Source organism: Spea bombifrons, chromosome 13 (assembly GCF_027358695.1).
Source record: "Spea bombifrons isolate aSpeBom1 chromosome 13, aSpeBom1.2.pri, whole genome shotgun sequence".
NCBI classification, from domain to species: domain Eukaryota; kingdom Metazoa; phylum Chordata; class Amphibia; order Anura; family Pelobatidae; genus Spea; species Spea bombifrons.
Genome location: NC_071099.1, coordinates 7,695,594 through 7,707,693, shown reverse-complemented (window position 1 = coordinate 7,707,693; position 12,100 = coordinate 7,695,594). Strand labels below are relative to the sequence as shown.

General features: G+C 42.8%; 1 protein-coding gene across 1 annotated transcript in view; it reads left to right on the top strand.

Annotated features, from left to right (window-relative positions):
* The window catches only part of CNTD1 (cyclin N-terminal domain containing 1), a 130,231-nt gene that overhangs the window by 81,100 nt on the left and 37,031 nt on the right, over positions 1 to 12,100 (top strand). The window contains exon 4 of the mRNA XM_053453805.1: positions 314 to 476. Coding sequence (XP_053309780.1) covers positions 314 to 476 — 163 coding nt within the window. The remainder of the gene's footprint in view (positions 1 to 313; positions 477 to 12,100) is intronic.

The following is a 12,100-nucleotide window of genomic DNA, read 5'->3' as shown; positions in this document are numbered from 1 at the left end:
CGCTGCAGGGGATCTGTATCTTAACCCTGCTGCCTGCCCGGCGCCCGGAACTGCATGCCCTGGGCGTCGGGCGATACGAATTGCACATTCCTGCGCTAGACCCCAAATATAAGCTGCACCCCCACTTTAAAGGCTTAAAGTGGGGGGGGGAGTGTGGACTATATTCGGGCAAATATGGTATGTAATCATCTAAATGTATTAAAGTCAGCATATTGTTATTATTTAGGGATAGGTAGATGGTATTATATCATGTTATCTTATTATTCTATTATTATTAGCTGTAAATAATGGTAATACTTTCTTTGAATTACAGATAATCAATAACAGCATGGTGCTGCAGTTTCTACAATTAGCAGGTTATACTTACAAAAAGGATGAGGTAGTGAAATCGGAACTAACTGTATTAAAGACTTTGCATTTTCAATTAAATGTCCTCTCACCTTTGAGCTATGTAGAAATACTCCTAGAGGTTTTAGGTAAGATACAACAAATCCTAAATTACTTTAGAATGCATTTACAATTTTCTGGAATAATTCTCTTTTTGTGTGTCCAATGCAATGTAAATGACTTATGTACTGTATATTTCCGTTTTTATTTCACATCAACTAATATTAATTGAAGCCTGTTATAAATATAAAAGTGTCTGTATTTTATGAAACTGTAATTATTGAATAACATTTACTGTATGAATATATATATATATACACTGTGTGACAAACCCTGTAGCATGAGGGCCACACATGTCACTTTTTAGGGGTCCTAAGCACAGTCCTCTAGGGCAATCAGAGTCAGGAACAACAGCTTTGAAAAAAAATAGCGCTTTATTTTTAATCGCTCAAACCCCAAAACCAAATCATAAAACGAAAACCTAGCTCCCAATTGTTGCCCTCTCTAACTAAACTACGCTGGTCCAGACTGACCAGCCTAATCACCCACTATCTCAACCTCCCAGCCAGACCCAGCTACACCAGGCTCTGGAAAACCTCCCCCAGACAGCACACACAATGTCCAGGCAGGTATTGCCTCACTTGGCTCAGGGATTGTCTTCTTCAGGGCCTCTCCTTGCCCTGGGAGCACAGGGAACTTCCTCTTCCCCCAACAGTCTCCCTGAGTATCAGGCTCCAGGGGTTTTTAATGCCCAGCACCTGGGCCTGACGCCGGCCTCATAGGAATCCCGGACTGGATCCTGCAGATTTCTTGCCTCCTGGAAAACCCGGCATGGAGTTTCCACAGAATGGGGGAATGGAGCATTGGCCCACCCTGCTCTCCAATTGCTCCACCCCAGGGACCCATATGTATAATCTGCATAGCAGCTGTACTCAGATGCCATGCTAATCATCTCCCTGGGGTTCACACTGTCACAACTGTTATGCTCTCAATAACCACTAACTATTGAGTGTAAAGTCAGAGTCCACACTCCTTGTTTTCTGCAATTAACAATATTTATTAACCCCTTCTGTACCGGGACGTACCTGGTACTTCCTGGTTAACAGTCACCGGTAGACCGGGACGTACCAGGTACGTCTCCTCCAAAAAACGCCCCCACATCACCACAATCGCGGTGATCGTGGAGGCGCTGCTGCTGCCGTCTGCCCAGGACTCCTGGGCAGACAGCACAGCCTGTCTAAACCCGCCCCCAAGCCTACGATCACTCCCACGGAGTGATTTTGTAGGCAGAAACAGCGATTGCAGAAAAATCTGCAATCGCGGTTTCAGCTGCCACAGGCAGCTTCAGGGAAGAGGGGGGGGTGTTGAATGGGTCCCCACACAAGTGTGGGGACCTGATCCAACACCCCCCTGCTGCCTGATCGCTCCATGAGAGCGTCAGTGCAGCGTTAACCCCTTCAATGCCGCGATCGCGGCATTCAATGCCGCGATCGCGGCATTGAAGGGGTTAATTGCCGTTTTGTAGGGGGCTCTGCTGCTGGTGGTCTGCCTGGAAGCCCAGGCAGACCAGCAACAGCAAAAACGACCCCCCAGAAGTCCTCTGATCAGTCCTGTAGGACTGATCAGAGAGACTCCTCCCCTACAATCTCCAGTCTATTGGAGATTGTGTCCCAGCTGCCAGAGGCAGCTTCAGGGACAGGGAGACAGGGTTCTTTTGTCTCCACATGAGTGTGGAGACCAGCCCCCACCCCCTCCCTTGCTCAGTTAACCCCTACCCCCCCTCTTCCTCAATTAACCCCTTCAATGCTGCGATTGTGTATGACCCCCCAATGCAGCATTGCAGGGGTTAATATTAGTCCCCACAAGCTTGTGGGGACTGAATATCAGTCAATGCTGTGCTTCAATGGAGCATCAGCATTGAAAGAGTTAAAAAAAATTAAAAAATAATAATAATAAAGAAAAATAAAAAAAAATTAAAAAATAAATAAATAAATAAATAAATAATAAAATAATAATAATAAAAAAAAATAACAGCACTGACCTGAAAGTCCAGGGTGCTTCCAGGTCAAATGCTGGGCTGGGCTGATCAGATCGCTCCTAGCCAATAGGAGTGATCGGATCATTATGGCAGCCCATGGATGACCCTGCTCTACAAAGAGAGAGGGGTCATCTAGGTTAATTATGAAAAAACACAAATTATTAATAAATAAAAAAATCATAATTATTACCTGATCACTTGTCGGTGACATTTTAAGTCGCTGATTATTGATCGGTCTCCCTGATTGATGTCAGCGGCCTAAACCTGTCACTTACAAGTAATCTGATAAAAAAAATATTTAAAAAATGTAAATGCACATGTTCCAGTTTTGCCCTCATAGCTTCCTCAAAAAATGCATGAACCATGCATGTGAGGCCTTGTTGGAATCAGGGGATCTTGGTGAACAAAATGTGGTGTTTTCTTCCACTGTTGCACGTATGCTGTGCAAGAAATTCAGTGCAACATTGAAATGTATGCGTTAAAAATGCAATCAAATAATTTCCCTGTGAAGTTTGGCAGACATCAGTGAAGAAATGGCTGGCTGAAAACTGTCAAAACTACCCTAGTTGAACACCTTGACTTGTCTACTGTTCATAAATATATACTTTTATGGGGTAATTTACAGTGGGGGGCTTCCAAAATGTCCCAAATGGGATATGGGCCCAGTAAACCAATTTCTGAAAATTCCAAATTTGAAAAGGAAAATGCGCATGTTCCAGTTTTGCCCTCATAGCTTCCTCAAAAAATGCATGAACCATGCATGTGAGGCCTTGTTGGAACCGGGGGATGTTGGTGAACACAATTTGGTGTTTTGTTCTGCAGTTGCACATATTCTATACAAAATATAATATAAAATCTAAAGCAACATTTCAACATATGCAAAAAAACCAAAAAAATATAAAAATACCTCAAAATTTGGCAGCAATTGGCGATAAAATCCCTATTTGAAAAGTGTCAAAATGACCCTAGTTGTACACCTTGACTTATCTACTGTTCATAAACATATAATTTTGGGGGGATAATCAGTATCTGTGACAACTATTGCAGTTATTAGACTACCATGCCAAATTTGAAAAAAATTACATTTCAAAAACGTGATGCATGCCTTGCAATATTTGCCCTATACTGGTCAAAATAGATAAAAATCCTGGCCATGTTGGGTGGTTTCCAAATCAGGACAACTTAATGAATATATTTGGGATAATTTTTTCCCATTGGTTCAATGTGTGTACAATTTGTATGTATACAAAACTGTAAAAAAATGCTTTTTTTCATTTTTTCCCCACTTTTTCCAGTTTATTTCAAACAAAACAATGTACTACCCAGCTTAATATGGTTTCAAATGAAAGCCCTACTTGTGCTGAAAAAAACAATATATGATTTGTGTGGGTGCACCAATTGATAAGAGAGAAATTACAGTTGAAGAAAGACATGGCAAAAACACAAAAACGGCTCTGGTCCTTTAGCGACACGTTAGTATCAAAATCCCGGTCCTGAAGGGGTTAAGAGAGGCTAAACAAATTAACAATACATATACAAATTACTATACATTAGTATATGCTGTTACCAAACTATCTATTCATTGATTGAATGGAAATAACAAAGAAACAGCAGGATAAGCCTGTAAACACGTGATACAATTACCACTCCCTTGTGATCATCTCCACGCAGACTCAGAGAGAGAGAGAGAGAGAGAGAGAGAGTTGGCAGGACTTTATAAACACAATAAGTCCTCCTTCTGCTGGACACTCCCCTGGTAACCTATCTTCTCCAGTGACCCTTAGAGACCAAGGTGATAGAAAAGGGAAAGGACATTGCACTGGGGGAGGGAGTGGAAGGTGACCAAATGTCCTAACTGATTTGCCATGTGCTCTGCAGAGAAGAATCTCCATTAATGTTTTAGACCACTTTAAGGTCTTGTATAGAGAGGCTTTGCCCATAGGATCTCTGCATCATAACACCATTTCACTTCATTGGCATACAGTTGGTTGTCAATCATGCCTTCCTTTTTACATCCCTCCTTTTGACAATGAAGTGGATGAGACCCCTGGACTCTATAAAACCCACTGGAGACAAGAGGGAGAGCGTACCTCGCAGTGTATCTACTATGTATGCATGCCCAGCCCGCTATTGACAGAGTTCTTTCCATTTGCATTCCATAATGGAGGTGATATACTCTGGCAATCAATGACTTCAGGTAACAACACATACAAACTTGAATAACAATATATACTACAGAAACACACAATACAATAATAAATGGATGTATGAATAGGTTCCCCAGAGCAGTACCCCATGTTGATTAGAGAAAGTATTAGCTAACTTTTGCCACCAAGTTGCACTAGGAGTGTCAGTTAACAACTGTAGTGCTGCTGTCATACTGGCTATGTCTACTGCATTCACTAACCCAACCCAGTTCTTACACCTCCCAGAACTGTGTCCACAACCCCTCTTCTATATCTACTTCTACCCCTTTCTGCCCACCTTATGAAAGCTCTTTCTATAATATAGGTAATTCTGGAACAATTTTGAAAATGTGTAGAAATTTGAAATGTGTAGACACTAACCAGTCAGTTTTACATCCCTACCACTTAAAACTACAGTACATTTTCCCCAAACTGACCCTTTACATTCCCAATCATCTTGATTGCCCTGGTTATCTACCCAAAATCCCAGAATATAATTATTTATTATTTCCCCAAAAATTTCAACAACACCCCCACCGAGTATTACATATAAACACATATCCTATACATTGTCACCACTCAATATTTTAGTCCATCCTTCTATTCCATTGGCATAATTCCCTCTGCGGTCCCGAGAGGGTGGAGTGATGCCTAGATCAGTCCAATAGCTGTTTCCAGTATGATTTCCTTCAGGATGTTGGTCAAATTAGTTCAAGTGTTGGAAGGTTCATTTTTGGTATCTCTGTATAACTTCCATTATGTTGCTGAGTGGATGGAGTTGCATTCAGTTCCAATAGGGAAATATTATCGGATTCACATGTCCTGAATTGTTTAAGGAAATGCAACATGACCGGAAAGATGTTGAGCTTCATTCTTCTTAGAATATTATTTCACGTTGTCATACTTCGGGCACCTAAAAAGATCAAGCAGAAGCATCAATCCATAGCAGTTAACTCTGTATCTGGAGCACAAGTCCCTTTATATAATTTACACTGATCTACATGCACCCACTTATATCCAGGCTGCCTTCTGGCCTTTTTGGGGTTAGACCTCTGTACATGTAGAACTGTTGTGCCCAGTGTGTCTCGAATTACATAGGGCCCTTCCCAATTTGCATCCCAGGGAGAATTTTTCTGAAAATGTTTAATCATTACCAATCCCCCCCTTCTCAAACAGAGTTTCAGGTGTAGATACAATTTTGCAATCTGTTGGGGCCATATTGGAAGCAGCAAAGTGAAGCAATGAGTTTAATTGCTCCTGAATTTGGAAGAGATACTGGTCTCTAGACACAGATTCTCTCAGTGGAGTTGAAAGTTGTGGTTCACCTGGATGGCCTAGTGCCGTTTTTCTCCCTGTCATTAATTCATATGGAGAGCACCTAGTGGCATTAGAGGGTGTAGCTCTGATAGCCATGAGTACTGCTGGGAGATGGTTAACCCATGATTTGCCATATTGTACCAGCATTTTAGATAACCTGGACTTCAGAGTACGATTCATTCTTTCCACTATACCGGATGACTGGGGATGATATGGTATATGAAATCTCTGCTGTATTCCTAATAAAGAACACAGGTTTTGCATAACCTGCCCTGTAAAATGGGTACCCCTGTCCGATTCAATTATTTCGGGAAAACCCCAGCATGGAAAGACGTGTTCCCATAATGCTTTGGCTGTAGCCAATGCTGAGTCCCGTCTAAGGGGAATTACATCAACCCACTTGGAGAAAGTGTCCACAATTACCAATCCATACCGGAGGCCCCCCTTGGACAGTGGGAGTGGGCCTATGAAATCAATCTGTATTGATTTCCAGGGACCATCTGCAACTGGCACTCTCTGAAGTATGGGCCGTTGTCCCTTGGGTCATGGATTTATTTGGGCACAAACAAGGCATTCCTGAATACAGTGTAAAGCTGAAGTTGTTATTTCAGGCCAATAAAATTTCTGTTAAAGTGATACTCTAATGCACTTTGTCCAATGTGACCCATAAAAGCATGCGTTTGTTGTGTAATGGGTCTCTGCAAATGGTGTGGGACAACAAAAAGAAGTCTCGCTTGTGGGTCATTAGGATCACTGTAACATAACAACCCTTCCTTTATAGCGTAGCCAGTAGGAAGTGTTTGCTGGTTCTGTAACAAAAGAGAAAGGTTAGGATCCTTATTTTGTTCTTCTTTTAAATCTGGCACTTCCGAACCTTGTACAGTAACCTTGGCTACCTGAGTCACTAATTCTTTGCACGTGAAGTGTTCATCCCATGCTTCCTGTGTCTCAGTGTCATTTTCATGCAAATGCCATGATTCTCCATCTAAGGCCGCCTCTTTTGCTAACAAATCCACATGTGCATTACCCTGGGAATGCTCATCACTGGCATTGGTATGAGCTTTTACTTTTATGACAGCTGCCTGTAGAGGGTGTTTTAGTCCCCAATCAACCAATTTCCGAAGTGCTTGAGTGTGTGACAAAGGCTTCCCTGCTGAGTCCACCATTCCCCTTAAATTCCATATAGGAAGATACTCTGTGAGGGATCTGGTGACATTAGCACTATCACTATAGATACAAATAGGGCGTGTGTCGAATTTATGGCAAGCCATAGAAATGGCTTCTAATTCTGCTCTCTGGGCTGAAAATGGACGTGGCAACATAAATTTGAGGGATATTTGTTCTGAAGGAACCCAAATTGCAAACCCAGTATGAAATTTTCCCTCATGCCAAAAACGTGAACCATCTACGTAAATTTGTAGATCTTGGGAAGATGATTTGTCTCTAAACAATTTAGGTGGTGTGTCTTTCTGAATATGCATATCTGTGCAATCATGGGGCTCTCCTTGAATGTGCATGAGTTGTGGCAAAATGTATTTTGCATTATGCTGTACAGTGATATTACGATGCTGCAGGTCTGTCAACCACCTTGTAAGCCGCTGTGTTGATACCCCACTAAGAGATTTTTCAAATAACAACTTTAAAGGTGTGTGAGGGGTCTGCAGGAACAACTGCTTGAACCCAACTATGTGTTCAGTAGCTTCCACTGACCAATGTACACCCAACAGAGCCTTTACACATGCATCATACCCTTTTTCTACTGGAGACAGAAGTCTGGAAAAATAGCCAACAGGCCTCCACTTTCCAGCTTTCTCCTGCAGTAACACAGATGATATAGAGGTGTCTGCGGTACATGTCTGGAGGGCAAAGGGGGCCTCTCCATCCACTGTACTTAGGGCTGGAGCTGATGCCAGATCTTGCTTCAGAACCCTAAATGCTTCTTCCTGTTCTGTACCCCAAGGGATTTGTACTGAATCGTCCCCTTTCAGGAGATCACAGAGAGGCTTTGCTTTTTCAGCAAATCCTTCAATGAATTCCCTTAAAAAATTTGCAAGTCCCAAAAACTTCCTTAAAGATTGCTTGTTACAAGGTCTGGGGACTTGTAACATTGCTATTACTCTTTCTTTAGTTGGACATCTGGTGCCTCCTGTAATTCCCTGGTCACTCCCAAAAATGTCACTTGTTGTCTGAGCAACTGTACCTTTGAAGTGTTTAGTTTGAGGCCAGCATTTGCAATCAAGCCAAACAGTTCCCTCAACAAATCCATATGTTCTTCTACTGTCTCTGTTTGAAGTAAGATATCATCTACATATTGTATTATACTAGATGGAGAAGAAAATGCTTCTAATACCTTAGCTAGGGCTTGGTGGAAATATGTTGGAGAGCTATGAAAACCTTGAGGAAGCGTTGTAAATGAATACTGAGTATTCCTAAAGGTGAAAGCAAATTTGTATTGACATTGCGGGGCTAGCTTAATACTCCAGAAACCATTACTGATATCTAGCACTGAATACCACTCACAGGTAGCACTTAACTTAGATGTAACTTCAGGTATGGAAGCAACCAAATTTGTTACTGGTTGGGTAAATTTGTTTATCATATGGAAATCTGCAGTCAATCTCCATGTGCCATTAGCTTTACGCACCGGCCACAAGGGGGAGTTGTTGGAAGAAGAGCATTTCCTAATGATACCCTGCTTTTCCAATTGATCAATAATTTCTGCTACAGATTCAATGGCTTCTGTTGGAAACCTGTATTCAGTGGCGGAACTACCGGGGTCGCAGGGGTCGCGACCGCGACCGGGCCCTGGAGTTCTGCCAGTCAGGGGGGCCCAAGGGGTGCCGAGCGGTTGCTGAAAACGACCGCTCGGCAACTCTTGGGCCCCCCTGACTGACAGAAATCCAGGATGCCTCCGCTCCCCGCCGCTGCTGCCGCCGTCGCTGCTGCCGCCGTCGCTGCTGCCGCCGCCTGCCTCAGCGCTGCCCAGAGTGCAGTGTTGGGAGCGTGAGGTGTTTGTCTCGGGTGCCGGCGCTTCACGCTGAGCGCCGGCACCCGAGACAAACGCCTCACGCTCCCAACACAACACTCTGGGCAGCGCTGAGGCAGGCTGCGGCAGCAGCGGTGACGGTGGCAGCGGCGACGGTAAGTGACCTACAAAGTGGGTAGATCGTGAGAAGGGGGGTAGGGAGGGAGTGGGTAGATCGTGAGAAGGGGGGTAGGGAGGGAGTGGGTAGATCGTGAGAAGGGGGGGTAGGGAGGGAGAGGGTAGATCGTGAGAAGGGGGGGTAGGGAGGGAGAGGGTAGATCGTGAGAAAGAGATAGATGGGTTGGGGGTTGGGGGGGCCCTTAACAGATTCTCGCACCGGGGCCCTGAGGTTTCTAGTTACGCCCCTGCCTGTATTGTCTCTGTGGAGGAGCATCAGGTCCCACAATATTAATACTGCTGCCTTTTAGAATGCCACAATCATTTTTATGCTGAGCCCAAACTTCAGGGAAATCCATAACCAATTTCTGCAGATCATAGTTGTCTTCAGTAATGGGCCACACTCTTTCTGAAGGAACAGAGGCAATAGATGCCACGGGACTTAAAGCAGTATCATCTAAGATAACAGGCTTTCTCCCTCTTGTATCTCTCCACAAAACATTATTGCAAAGGTCGACAAGCATTCCTTCTGTTCTCATTACATCTGCACCCAGTATAGTATCTTCAGTGTTCTTACTTTGCCAGATTGGTATTTCCTTACTCCACTGAGCACTTAAAGTCAAGGTCACTTGTGGAATAAGAAATGCCTGAGACTGGGAACCACCAAGTCCTACAAGAAATGTCTTTTTCGCCCCAGAAGGAGGACTTAATGGTAGATCGGGTAATGTCACTGAAGCTCCTGTATCAATCAGAATCTTAGTGTGATGTCCTGCCATAATACCATGCACGTATGGACGTCCAGAATGGTCCCTAAATGTTTTACATATAGGAACCATATCGTCCAGTGCTAGTCTATCTGAAAATGAAATCAGAGGAGCCTCGTCCCCCAGTTTCGGTTTGTGCTCATTAGTAACCGCTCCCTGTACTGCCATCATTCTCAGAGCCTCCCGCGCCGGACCATACAGATTGGTCCTAGGCAGAGGGTTAGAATGATGCACCTTTTCAGGAATGTTATTTCTGTTCATCTTTACAGATACTCTTTGATCACTTTGGCAGACCCAGAGGGGGATGGACTAACATGCCATCCCTCAGTCACCCTTTGGTCTCTCTTGGCCTTCCTACGTTCTTTCTGTCTGTAACCATGTTTATTGCAATAATAACAAATACCTCTGAAGGGAATCTCAGGTAGAGATTGCTTCCCTTCATTGGTAGTTACAATCGCAACCTTACGCTGTCCTATGACTCCTTTCCTCATTAAATTCTGCCTGGCCTTCCCTATAATGGTCAATACCCCTTCCAAAGTATCTTTTTCCTCGGCCATCATTTGCACTCCAGGGTCTAAGTAAGTGAATTTTTTTACTAGGTATTGCAGTAGATCAGGAGGGGTTTGATCTGGTGGAATGCGGTGGGTTAGCCGATAGACTTGCTCAAATTTGGAAGCAAAAACCCATGATCATCTTTTAAATTCACCTTCATCTCAGCAAGTGAATCTAAATCTCTGTCTCCTGTTACAAATTTGGAGACAGCTCTAAGTCTGTACCCCATTTATCATCTTTAAACCAATCTTGGTCTCGATCAATAGGGCCATTTATAGGTGGATTCAATCTACATGCAATGCTGCTTGGGACCCACATTTTAAGCATCATACATGCCTCTTTAGGAGAGAGCATATATTGTTTAACTGCTGATTCGAAATTGGACATGTTTGAAAGGACATCTGTTTTACAGTCATATGGGGGAAACAGGGGCTTTAACTTCATCAGCTGTTTCATCACCTTATCTCTATCCTGCTGCTGTAGAATTTTAGCAGTTTGCAGGGTGGCAGATGTCCTGCTTTTAACACTAGGTGAAACAGATAAAGGGTCCATAAAATGTGGTATTGCTGGCTTTGTTACAAGAGGGGTTAATACAGGGATACCACCATTATCTAGCTCATCCAGTATACGGTTTCCTATGTTTGTTCCTGGGTTCTCATTCTCTACAATACTTTGTGCCTCTTCATCTTCTGCACATGTTTCCCCCTGGCTGCATACAGCAACTGGGGTTTGCGTGGCCAAACATGTCCTAAGGGATGATATCAACTCTCCTCTTGCTTCGTAATTGTCCTCTAATGTGCTTACATAATCTCCATTTAATCCACAAATTGGACAATCACTATATTTACTTGTGTTGTTTATTATGGAGGCCACAGGAGTATGCCCCACAAGTATACGGTTCAACTGATTCTTCAATAACTTCAGCAACTTCATACAGTTCTGGATTTTCAGTCTATCTTTATTCAGGCACCACTTCTTATTGTCTACTCTGCAATTCTCTTTCTCACATTGCAACCACAAGCTATGCATTTGTTTAAATTCATTTTCATTTTCCATCATTAATGGGTCAAAAGTGCTAGCTTCCGCATACTGTCCTACAATTTCCATTCTTATATATCAAAAAATAAATTATAATTTACTCACACGACTTGTGTCTTCAGACTGCAGGCAATCACATGGTGTGCACCCCACCTTGAATCCTCGGTCTGGATTAAACGCGATCCTCCAGAAATGATGTCCGGCTTACTAATTGCGTCTCACTCTGGTTGCCTCTTAGGATCTCTCACATCTTGGCCCGAGACGTATTGCAGAAAACGCTTCCAGCAAATAAAACAAAATCGGTTCGGTTATTTTGTCCTTTTTCGCTCACTTGTATCTGGAGAAAACTGGATTGTCCCCCCTTGCAAGTGAGCAAAAAGTGGTAAAAAAATAATTACCTGGCTCGCCAAATGTTATAAATATAAAAGTGTCTGTATTTTATGAATCTTACTGTAATTATTGAATAACATTTACTGTATGAATATATATATATACACTGTTATGCTCTCAATAACCACTAACTATTGAGTGTAAAGTCAGAGTCCACACTCCTTGTTTTCTGCAATTAACAATATTTATTAAGAGAGGCTAAACAAATTAACAATACATATACAAATTACTATAAATTAGTATATGCTGTTACCAAACTATCTATTAATTGATTGAATGGAAATAA